Below are 13,449 nucleotides of genomic sequence, written 5' to 3'. Positions count from 1 at the left end.
TGAATTGCATGCACTAAAAAGTTGACAGAATGCACTTTCTGTAACTGTTACTTAATTTGCACTGCTTCAGTTACATATAGGCCTACATGTATTCATTTAATAAAAAGCAGTAAGTGATCTCTTGGTCTAGATTTTTTAACTGCTTAAATTAGCTGTTTAATCTAAATTGTTTTTTTTGTTTTTTTTTAATGGGCAAAAGAAAATCATGCTTTATTTTTTATTATTTAAATGCAAACATATCGAGATATATATCGAATATCGTAAAAATTTGGACAATATCGAGATATTTTTTTTTGTATATCGCCCAGCCCTAGCCTATTGTGCACTACCCCACCTACTCAAATAAACATTTTTCTAAAGGCCATAGGCCATAATGACTATAATGTTATATTAAAATGTTCATGTTGAAAATTTGGGATGCACTAGGCTACCTGTTTCAGCCGCATATATGCCCATTGAAAATGAACGCACTTTAGTACAATGGAAATACATTAAAGGACTAGAGATATGATGACTAGTTGCCTATAAGTATTGTTATGGTTGTCTATTTTCATTAAACCTTATAGTGCTGTCAAAATGAATGATTAATCCAAGTGATTAATCAAAAACTAAAAATGTCTAAAAATCCTGATAACTTCTTGATTGATACCTTCCTGTATTCGCTACATACGTCTGCTATGTCCAGTGTTGGGGGGGGGTGTAATGAGTTACAAAGTTGGTATAGCCTACTTATCACAACATTGTCAATCGCGTCATAAATCGCAAACGATAATTTATTCAAACGTCTCGCTACCGAACTACCTACAGCAGCTTAATTTGTAGAGGACGAAGAGAAAGCACCCATTTGGCAAATGAGCCAGTAGTGAGAAATAAGAACTTTTAAGTAGGGTCCGGTGCCATTTCGATACTTTTAAAACGGTACCGGCACCTAAACGGTGCCTGAACCGATACTTAAAAAAAAAAAAAGATCCACAAAAAAACTATGGATAACATTAAAGAACATTACAAATATTTAAAATAAATCCATAGCTTTCACCTTGGATGCTCTCATTTCTCAAGTTGTGCTTCCTTTACTCTAAGGCTAATAAATGTATTTCACAATCTGGGTCATTATTTAATACAAAACCACACATAATGTTTCTACTGTATCCCTGTCCATCACTCTGATATTTAGTTCAGATGAGTGCTGTCTGTCAATGTCTTTAATCAGTTCTGTGAATTACTGTATGCTCATTCTTTATAAAGTAGAACACCATTCTTCTGCAAATACTAACGTGCCTAAGACTTTTGCACAGTAGTGTATGTATAAAGTACGTATGATTAAATTAAGTATATTTAAATAAGTGTAATTAAAGTTTGTGTTCGTTCATATGTGTTAAGGGCTAGATTTTCTCTGGAGGAAACAGCTGTTTAGTGATGAGCAGTGACAAGCGAAAACTTTACAGTAGATGAGAAACCGACTGCTCCCTCGTGACCTTTTGTAAACTGTATTTATGACAAAGAACTGCACAGATACGGATATTCTAACAATCTATCGATAAACACATAGCTTGTGTCCTCTGTTTGTGTTTAAGTGCGCATGCGCTGCTCTGCTCGCAGTCTGTGGATTGAAGAGCGCGCTGAAAGACGGAGAGGACACCGGTCTGTTGCCGGTTTCATTTGAAATTTAAGCGGACTGACTCTGAGGCTATCGGATACCGGTTCCATACCCAACCCTACTTTTAAGAAATATATTTTTTGATAAACGAACCCAAAACTGGCTATGTCCTTGCTGGAGTGTGATGTGATTTGTGTCATGTGCAGGTGAGATGGATCGCGTACAAACCAATAGGGTGTCGGAATGGTATATGTTTATACTTCTCATCCAACCACAATCAAATTCACTCCATCCGGATGGCGCGGTTTATCTGGATAGTTTTTTTTTGAATGATGACAAGCCGGAATGAAATTAAAGTAACGAAGCTATTTTTAAAATGTAAGGAGTAGAAAGTACAGATACTTGCGTGAAAATGTAAGGAGTAGAAGTAAAAAGTCGGCTGAAAAATAATTACTCAAGTAAAGTATAGATACCCCAAATTTCTACTTAAGTAAGGTAACGAAGTATTTGTACTTCGTTACTTGACACCTCTGACTATATTCATAGTCATCTGAACTAGATGTGTTGGAGAAACCCAGACTGAAGTAATTATTTAAGAATTCAATCGGTTTGCTTTGTAAATGAACAAATCGTTTGGATTGTTTTTTTTTTTTGTGAACTGGATGAACTTTAATAAGATTTAAAAAGGCTTTTGCTTTTGGGGTGAACTATCCGTTTAAAATCATTGCATCTTTCTCTGTCTAGAGTTTTCCCAGCAGCATTCATTCATAGTCATCTCTTACTGTTTATTTCTCTGCATTCTTTATAGTGTCTTTCCACAGTCGGCAGCATTATACGGCCTCAGTCTCTTTTCTTTACTCTTTAAGCAGAAAGCAGGACAGACCAGCGGCCCTCCACCCATGCGCCTCCCCCCACCCTACAGACCCCCCAGCCAAGTGCAGGAGGAGGAGCAGCAGGAGGAAGAGAGTGAGGATGAGGAGCAAGCTAAAGGTGTGAGTCTGCTGATCATGCCAAACTAAACTATATGTGACCCTGGAGCACAAAACCAGTCTTAAGTCACTGGGGTATATTTGTAGCAATAGTCAACAATACATTGTATGTGTGAAAATGATACATTTTTCGTTTATGCCGAAAATCAGTAGGAAATTAAGTAAAGATCATGTTCCATGAAGATATTTTGTAAACTCCCTACCGTAAATATATAAAAATGTACTTTTTGTATATATGCATTGCTAAGAACTTTATTTTGGACAACTTGGTTTTCTCAATATTTAGATTTTTTTGCACTCTCAGATTCCAGATTTTCAAATAGTTGTATCTCGGCCAAATATTGTCCTATCCTAACAAACCATACATCAATGGAAAGCATATTTATTTAGCTTTTTTTTTTAAAAAGTTTTTGGGTTTTGTGGTCCAGGGTCACATATGTCCTTTACTTACATCACTGGTTATGTTCAGAATCACATACCACCATTCTAGTCTATTATTTTGTAGCAAATAGTATGGATACAGTGCAGATTTTCTGTATGCATGGAATACCTGTATAACCTAATACGTTTTCATTATTAGGGCTTCCTGTGTATTTGTTTACAAATTCTGGTTGAATATGTAGATGTTTAATTGAATTGAGTTATTAATAATAAATAACAAATAATATTAATAAATATATTTTTTCTAGATAAAAGATAGGTACTAAAAATTTAATCAACTGACAGATTAATTAGAAAAAGAACATGTCGATATTTTGTATGCATGGAATACATTATGCATTAGGGCTGTCAATTTAATATGTAATGTAGTATATTAAGTTATATACAAACAACTAATATAATAATAATAATAACAATAGTTATATAGATATTGAATTGAATACAATTTGCTTTAATTTTTAAACAGAAATATTTATTTTTAATAAAATAATAATAATAAATAATAAAAAAATACAATTATTAATAATAAATGAATATTCATTTAATTACAATTATATTTTTTGTAATCAGATGACAGCCATTTCCATTACAGAGTGCAATTAATTATAAAAAAAAATATTTTGTATGGATGGAGTACATTTTATGTTAGGTCTGGTTTAGTATAATAAATTGTATTTAAATAATAATAATAATACATTTTGAATTGATTTTAAATTATCTATCTACATATATTATTATTATTATTTTTTTTTTTTAACCAGTTGACATCCCTTTCCATTATACAGACATGCAGTTAATTGCAAAACATTATGTAATGTGTGGGTAATATGTCCTAGAATGCAATGCATTGAAAGGGACATGTATTAATTACCATTATAATAACTGAGCCACACTTGCTGAATTAAACATGCAGCTTGGTAATGTGACTACTATATATATATATATATGTTTGAACCATTTATCATTGCACATATTGCTCAGTATGCAGTAAGCATTACACTATTATTTTATTCCGAACATAGCCAGTGTCTTAGGAAGTTGCATGCCGAGATATATTGTTTTAAACAAGATCTGTAGCCGTACTATAATGTGTCCTCATTAAAGCATCCCAGTATCAGATTTCATTCCATTCATCTGGGCTGGCAGACTTTCTTAGCATTACAACGATGCTCTAATCTCTTTCCACTTTTGATGGTCTTTAGTATGCTGTGCAGGCAGTGCGACGTCTTTCTCATTCTTGTCCGCCACCGGCCCTTTGACTGGCTTTGTTTCCGGATGCTATCCGGCGAGCACTTCTTGTAAAATCTTGCAGTGTGAAATTGAATCTGCGTTGAGGTGTGCTGTATTTAGGAGATGTTGAGTAGGATAGGACCAATGAAGTGGTTACAGTCCAGTTAAAGTTGAGGTAATGTGGTGTAGTGGTTGAAGATTCATATTGGAAACTTAATTGTGTTGAGTTTGAGCCTTACATGGGAAAATACATGACCTTTTCAAGGTTGCTGACCTTAATGTTTAAAAAGCATTTTTGTCAGTGTTAAAAATGACAGATTAGCATGAAAAACTACTTGTATGTGACACTTTTGTGACCAAATATGCTATGTGACACTTTTGTGACCAAATATATATATTTTTGCACAAACAAAAGTGATAAATACTAAGCTGCAGGCTTACACTCACGCTTATTTTCGTGCCACGTACTGTATCTTCATTGCATGCAAATTCTTCTTATGAAGTGATTTTAAATGTAAAAGTCAGCACCTTGAGGCTCTAAAATATGAACATGGAACTTAAGCCCTTAAATTAGACACTTTTGTTATTGTCAACCTATTTTATGTAACCATTTAGCAAGCAGGGCTAAATCTAAAGTTAGACAGGGGTACTACTTCTCAAGCTGCTACTTGCTAGCCTCAGCTAATTATTTCCCACAATCCATATCATTTGGACAACATTGTAATCAGAGGTGGTTAGTAACGAGTTACATTTACTTCGTTACATTTACTTCATTACATTTACTTGAGTAAATTTTTTGGGTAACTAATACTTTTGGAGTATATTTAAAGATGGGGACTTTTACTCTTACTTGAGTAAATTTTGGGGGGGAAATCTGTACTTTTATTTCGTTACTGTGGGTGACGCTCCTCTCGTTACTTTATCTTAATAATAATTCATTACATTTATATAGCGCTTTTCTAGGCACTCAAAGCGCTTTACATGGTAAGGGGGTATCTCCTCATCCAGCTGGATGATGTGACGGCAGCCATATTGCGCCAGAACGCTACCACACACCAGCTTACTGGTGGAGAGGAGACAGAGTGATGAAGCCAATCAGCAGATATGGGGATTGTTAGGAGGCCATGATGGTCAGAGGCCAATGGGCGAATTCAGCCAGGATGCCGAGGTCACACCTCTACGCTTTTCGAAAGACATCCTGGGATTTTTAATGACCACAGAGTGTCAGGACCTCGGTTTAACGTCTCATCTGAAGGACGTTGCTCGTTGACAGTATAGTGTCCCCATCACTACACTGGGGCGCTAGGACCCACACAGACCACAGAGTGAGCACCCCCTGCTTGCCTCACAAGCACCTCTTCCAGCAGCAACCTAGTTTTCCCAGGAGGTCTCCCATCCAGGTACTGACCAGTCTTAGCCCTGCTTCGCTTCAGTGGGAAACCGGTCTTGGGCTCCAGGGTGATTTGGCTGCCGGCAATGCCTAGACACAATTAATTATGATATTTCCACAATATTTACGCTTGCAGAAATATACTTCTGCGAGCAGACAGAAGAAGATCTGTCAATGTGCCTTTGGTTCGTTATGTTCAGATGTTCGGTAACTTAGTGGTCATGTGGGGAGTTTTCTCTCTTCTTTGTGTCTTCTCTGTGTTTTCTCTCTTGTCTTCTTTTAGGTTATTTATACATATATAATACATACTTTAAAATATAATTTACTTTGTGATGCAAATCAGAATATTTATCAGCTGTTACTCCAGTTTTCAGAGTTATGATCCTTCAAAATATAATTCTAATATATTGATTATTACCAGTGCTGGAAACAGTTTTGCTGCTTAATATTTTTTTTGGAACTGGTGACATGAATTGTTGGAGGATTAAAGAAAGATAAAAAGAACATAATTGATAGTAAATCAACATATTGGAATGATTTCTGAAGGATTATCTGACATTGAAGACTGGAGTAAAGGCTGATGAAATATGTGTATATATATATATATATATATATATATATATATATATATATATATATATATATATATATATATATATATATATATATATATATATATATATATATATATATATTTATATTTATTTATTTATTTATTTATACACACACATATACATTACATACATTTAATCTATATATCTAAATATTAGATTTTTTATCCAATACTTTTTTACTCTTACTCAAGTAACTATTCAGACTAGTACTTTTACTTTTACTTGAGTAAATATTTCTATAAGTACTTTTACCTTTACTTGAGTACAGTTTTTGGGTACTCTACCCAACTCTGATTGTAATGAGGAATGGGTACAAAGCTGCATGTACTGTATACAATTTAAATGTGTTGCTTAGGCTTCTGTTAGCATTTGCTTCTTTGTTTTGTGCACTTGTAACTTTAGTGTTCACATATTGTTCTTATAAAGTGATTTTCGATTTAAAAGTCTATATCTTGAGGCTCTAAAATATAAACTTGGAACTTACGCTCTTGATTTAGACACATGGTTTTGTTCTGTCCACCACTTATATAAAACATGCTAACGTTTAGCTAGCAGTGCTTAATGTAAAGTTCAGATAAATTCTACTTCAGCTCATTATTCCCCACATTCTGCACAATTTAGACAAAAAAATGGAGAATGTATAAAGCTGCATGCGTACACTGTTACTATGTACCAGTTAGCTTTTAGCTTCTCCATTTAGTGCAAACTTACTGTCTATTAAGTTCAGTTGTTTTGTTAAAGCTATTTTAAATATAAAAGGCTTTCTAAACATCTCAAGGCTCTAAAATATGAACTTGGAACTTAAGCTCTTGAATTAGAGAAGTTCTGTTCACCACTTATATAAAGCATGTTACCGTTTAGCTAGCAAGGCTAAATGTAAAATTTTATAAGTACTACTTCTGAAGCCGCTTCTTGCTAGTTTTAGCTAATTATTTCACACACTCTCTTGACATTTGGAGAACAATGTACAATGCATAGTGTAGATGATAAATGGCTCTCATGTGCCTAGTCACTTTGGATGAGCTCAATAACTGCTTTCTATCTGCGGCCTGAACGGTTCCTGTGAAGCTCGTCTTCTGGTGAAGTGGTTTTGATGAGCACATATGGTTGTCCCGTTGCTACCTTCCCATCTATAAATTACTTCAGGTTACCTCATCTTGCTTCTGTCAAACCAATCAAAAAATTTGTTGAATGGATTGATGGAACTCAATACGTCAGCTTTGCTGTAGGCCTCAACATTCCGAACTGCTTTAGTTAGAGAGGTTTTTCTTTTTTCTCTCCAGCACGTTCAGGACAACTTAGTCAGCAGTTTACATAATCCCTCGTCATAAGAAAACGTCTGCTCGTGGATTAAGATAAGAGTAATATTGTGTCGGATTTATTGAATGTTGAATAAACACAATCTATAAACTTTGCCTAAAACTTGACGCAATAGGATTACGGGTGTTTGCCTTGCATTGTAGGACGTGTGATAAGACGATCTCTTATGTCAGGATTTGCTGATGTGCATTCATTTTGTATTTTAAATTGCACACTATTACCAAACGGTTATTGCATAACTCATATTTGCTCTCCTAAAAATCCTCAATATTCTTGCATATTGTATGCTGGACGTAGCGCTGCTTCCACATCAGATTTATAGGCGTTTAGGAATGAGTGAATGCTGCCATCTGTTCGTATCTGCGGCGAAGGCAGGGGAGAAGGCAGTCTATTGTTTGAGGTTCAAACAGGGACCTTGAAGTAGCTATTTATCTCGGTTCAGAGCATCAGTCAGCTTGATGAATTATAAAAGACTCGCAAGATGGCCAATGGAAAAATGCCACAATGGAGCCAAAAGGCCCATTTTTCTGTTCAGATCTGTTTTTGGGAGCATTGGTTTTATCACTTTCCTAGGAGGAATTGTTTTGTGGTCTGGGATCATCTGGATTTTATCACACTCGGTCAGGCAGACTAGGAATATGCTATCTTCCTTGTCAACTCACATCTGTGCATATTTAATGCATATTCCAGTTTTTCTGAAGTTTGTAATAGTAGTAGGTCATTTGATGATGATGGTGTTAGTTGTTTGGATGGTATTTCATATCACAAAAAGATACTTTTTGACTAAATCGAGCTCCAGTGTGGACCAGACTGTATGCTCATTGTCAAAAGTCTGGCTCAGTGGGATCACGTCCACATAGTTCACCGGCCTGAAAAACAGGAATGCCTAAAGGGCATCTTTCCAACTTGGCAGACGGTGTTACATGAGGTATCTTGGGAGATCATATCGCTTTTAAAAGTGATTGGCTAAAAGGTTCACCATCAGTGTTCAAAGGAAAATACAACAGACTTAATTTAATGCCAGTGAAATTCTAAAACTATTTTACTCTCTCTCATCCTTTTTATTTTTATAACATTGTAGGAGTTAGGGCTGGACCAGAATATTCGATTATTCGAAATAATCGTTCGGTGGGTTGGTGTTCATTCACGCTTGAATATTGAATATTTTCTGTTCTTATCTATCAATCTGTTCTTAGGACTGTCAGGTACGGTTACAGTTGTATCTGATCGTCGTCCATATTGGCGTTTATATTACACAACCAAGGCAACAACCGATGTATTTGTATTGCTCCATTATAAGCGCCACAGTGGAAAATGAAACCGTATCCGTGCTGACTGGCGATTTGAAACTGGCCTTCCACAACAGCACATCAAATTTAAAGTTGAGTTCCGTTAGTACGCCTATTGTACATTGTTGGTTTAAAAAAAAATGAGCTGCTTTTATCCACCATGTTAATCAGTAATTTTACACATAATAAAAACATGCACTTAATTTGCTTGGAAAATACTTGCGAATATGGAAGCCATAGAGAAAAAAAAAAGTACAGTAGCCCAGCCGGTAACACTTTAGAATAAATAACACCTATTAGTTGCTTATTAGCATGCATATCACTAGAATATTAGCCATGCATTAGTGCTAATTAAAAACATATTAATGCCTTATTCTACTTGACCTTATTCTACATCCCTAATCTTACCCAATACCTAAACCTAACAACTACCTTACTAACTATTAATAAGCAGCAAATTAAGAATTTATTGAGAGAAGTCTCGTAGTTAATAGTTAACATGTGTTACCGCCCAGCCTAATAATAATTTGTCTATATGAAAACTATTGCTCTTAACAGACCTGTGTGTTTTGTATCACTAGTGCAGTGTCCATTCTCGGAGCATATAAGCCCTGCCTGCGTGAGGCACACCGTTTTCAGTATGCGCTGTTCTGTAGTTTATTAAAAGTTGATTAATTCTGAATGTGTCACGTGTCCATATTGCACCAAAATGCAACACTGCAGCAACACACCCGCCGCGCAAGTCGATTGAATGAATAGTTCTCAGCATAATATAAATGCAAACAGACAGACAGACACAGAGATTTCTGCCTTAGAGAGAAGAATCTGTTCAGCCCACTCCCTCAAAAAATGGTATTCGGACCAGCCTTAGTAGGAGTCTTGTGTTAATCTCAAGAATAATGGGGGGGGGGAATTACATTTAAAAGTGTATAGCTAATTATATATTTAATTTAATAAAATATTATACAATACACTTGAATTAAGTACAACAATAGAGTTAAATTATAATATGATTTTATATAGTTTTGTAAGTAGTGTGAAGCGGAATCTTATAATATATATATATATATATATATATATATATTAAGGCTGTGTAAAAAATCGAATGTGATTTTCATGCGCATCTCATCAGTAAAGATGCTCCTGTAATTAGAAGTATATCTCCAGCACTTGCGTACATCGTTTTACAATAATAAAAAAAGTTTAGAATAATTATTTGCAAAAAAAATTAAATGGCACTGCAATTATTAATATATATATATATATTTTTTTTTTTACAGCAAATATATTTTTTGTGTAACACTTTAGGGGTCAGTTCTCACTATTAACTACTTATTAGCATGCCTATTATTAACATATAAGCTGTTTATTATGTATAACCATATTATACATTCTTAATCCTACCCAATACCTAAACTACTACAAAATCTAAACAACTACCTTATGAACTATTAATAAGCAGCAAATTAGGAGTTTATTGAGGGAAAAGTTGCATGTTTGTTGATAGCAAGAATTGGATCTTAAAATAAAGTGTACATCCATCTATCTATCTACACTAATTTTAAAGAATAAGTTGCTTAAGTAATAAGTTGAATAAGTTACCCTGTTGCTTTTAATCACATCTCATGTTCTTCTTCGCAATCTTTGTTCTATCCAGCATTTCTCCTCTAGTGTGCTTGATGTGTGCCTGAATTATTGGCCACCACACCTCTGCAGTAGAGTCCTGCACGGGTACCCGACGGGTGACCCGCAAATTTGGCTGAAACGGGTGAAAAATATCCAACTGTGTCGGATACAGATGTGGGTCGGGTCGGACACAGGGGAAACACGGGTCTAAACACGGGTTCAAAACAGTCACGTGCAAACGTAAAAATAGGCCTACGTTCCACTTTTAAAAAAATCCCAACCGCGCCAACGGCTGCATGAGTCATTAGTTAACAGACGTAAAAGATCAGCCAGCTGTTTTTTTTTTTTGTTGTTTTTGTTTTCCGTTTATATATATATATATATATATATATATATATATACACAGAATCTGAATTCAGATATTCAGAATATCAGATGTTTCATTCCATAGCTAACTCATTTGTGAATATGGGCCTAATCTAGGCTATCCAGGGTTGTTTTTTTTTTTTTTTTATTGCATCTGAAAATGACTTTTTGCAGCTCATTCACATGCGCGCTCTGGCGCAGATCCGCCTCTCGTGATGCTCAGCTGTGGACGATTTAAAAATGGGTGCGTTCAACTTGAAGCACAACCTCAGACGGTGGTATGATTCGCTCTTTTGTTGTTCTGTTTTCTTTCAGGATCAAAAATACAACAAATGAAAGCGTTTATCTGTATTTCCGACTGATGAGAACTATGCATTCATAAATCAGTCAATTTTGTATTTTATTATGAGATATTTTATTCTAATGTGATCAGTGACTCAAGCACTGATGGACCAAAGAGCACGTATTTCGACATTTGCAGTAAAAACGTAAAATATAAATTCTCAGAAAATGCATTTAATACCAATATATTGAAACGTCTGTTTATATACTCCATTAATAAAGGAGTCCAGACATCGGAAAAATATCAGTCCACATGCGTTTTATATTTAATATGAGGGAAATAGACATGGATGCATGCGTGACACAAAAAATATTTAACTTTTAGGTAGCAAAATATTTTTTTGTTATTACATTGTCTGCTGTATATTTGCTTCTTATTTATTAAATACGGCAATTGATTGATAAAACATTGATTAAAATTAAGATAAAATGTATAAAAAACGAATATCTTTTAAAAAGAGTTTTCCATAAATAACTTCTGTATGACCTGGCAATAAAATTCGAAAAAAGTGTGTCTAATGTGATTGGCTTAACTGATTTGATTTTGGGTGCGGGTCGGGTGTCGGTTCTATTTTAAGCGGGTCGGGTGCGGATTTTAATTAGTGCTGCTGTCGGAAAACTGGTCGGATGCAGTTTTAAGCACTGCGGGTACGGGCGGGTGCGGATTTACAAAATCGGACCCGTGCAGCTCTCTGCTCTGCAGTCACTTCCTCTGCCCGCCTGCTGTAGTTACTGCTGCATGTTAATAACTCCAGTGATTGCAGGAGTTTGGCAGGCTGTCACTCTTCCCGCTGCGTGTATGTTCTCACACATGCGCGCTTGTTTCCGTATGTTCCAGTATGCTGTGTGAAGTCTGTGCCGAGTGTGTCCAGGGACGGCACATCAGTGGTTTAATGCACTGGATTCAAATGGATAGCTGCCAAACAGCAGCTAACTATACAAGCATCACTGTCAGATCTGCCGTCCTCCCTCTGCACACCTATGGCTCAATCATTTCACTTCCTGTTCAGATGAAACCCCTCCTTTATGCCTCCCTTACTCATGGCATCACTTCCTGTCATAATTTGACCAAAAAAAAATTTTTCATGTTTTATTGCAAGTAATTGATACATTTTTAATTAAGGTTTACATTTTAAAAAATTATTCAGCATGTCAAAAAAATCATTGTGTGTGTGTTTGTATATCTTTTTTTTTGATGACATGTTGCAAATAATTTAATGATATAATATAATAGAATTAATATATAAAATATTTATACAATATTCTTTTATTAATGTATAAAATAATAACAGAAATTATTTAAAAAATTATATATAGAATTTATTGCATTTAAAATATATACGTGTATATATATATTTATATAATATACCCCTGGACGTGTGTGTAAAGCCAAGACTTGTGTATGGATCGACTTGTCTATGGATTAACTGGTTTTTGCCATGAATATACCCATAGATGCTGGATTGGCGTTAAGAAAAAAATAAACAATATAAATAAATATATTTAAATGAGTAATGCAAAGTTTGTCACCAATATAAAATAATGCTGTATAAGCTATTTTGCTGCAAATAATTATTATAAAATGTACTTTTTAATTCATAATATTTTTGTTTATAATTCATAATATTTAATTTATATATAACAGCAGTTCAAATAAAATAAAGGGTAATGAAAAATTTGTCACCAAAATAAAATGGAATTATCAGTCATTATATATTTATTCATATATTTATGTATTTATTTATTTACTTACGGTGTAAGTATTTTGTGTGCCTTTTATTTTGAAGAATAGCCATGCTGTATTTTGTGGTGGTAACTAGTGTTGGGTGATATGGTCATTTTTCACATCGTCGATACATGATATTATCGTGCATGGGTGGGTGGGGCTAGAGAGAGACTCTCTGTACCTGTCATAGGCTATTTCAGAACAATTTGGATTTTTTTTAATTGCATGCGAGAGGGAGCGCGTGGAAGCACCACTAATCTAAATAATCTACTTTTAAACATACTTATAAACTAACATGTTAATTATACAATATTTAAGAGGTTTTTATTTTTTTATTTTTTTAAAGTTAATTATACAGACTCTAATCCTCAGTTGTGTGTGTGTGTGTGTGTGTGTGTGTGTGTGTGTGTGTGTGTGTGTGTGAAGTGTGGTGCTGAAGTGAAATAGTGTACCAATTTGATAATAGGTGAATTTTAATAGGCTGCTAAATAATAATGATAATTTAATACATTAATAGGA

The 13,449-nt window shown here is 34.6% G+C and overlaps 1 protein-coding gene across 13 annotated transcripts in view; it reads left to right on the top strand.

Moving 5' to 3' along the window:
• The window catches only part of patj (PATJ crumbs cell polarity complex component), a 106,633-nt gene that overhangs the window by 46,380 nt on the left and 46,804 nt on the right, over positions 1-13,449 (top strand). For 8 of the 13 annotated variants that reach the window (XM_059544011.1, XM_059544012.1, XM_059544022.1 and 5 more), the window contains one exon: positions 2,464-2,593. In XM_059544011.1, the coding sequence (XP_059399994.1) occupies positions 2,464-2,593 (130 nt within the window). The remainder of the gene's footprint in view (positions 1-2,463; positions 2,594-13,449) is intronic. The other 5 variants (XM_059544020.1, XM_059544016.1, XM_059544019.1 and 2 more) reach the window with 3 other exon arrangements.

The sequence above is a fragment of the Carassius carassius genome, chromosome 48 (genome assembly GCF_963082965.1).
Source record: "Carassius carassius chromosome 48, fCarCar2.1, whole genome shotgun sequence".
Lineage (NCBI taxonomy): Eukaryota > Metazoa > Chordata > Actinopteri > Cypriniformes > Cyprinidae > Carassius > Carassius carassius.
The sequence above is the reverse complement of the archived record's forward strand: the minus strand, read 5'-3'. Positions and strand labels throughout refer to the sequence as shown.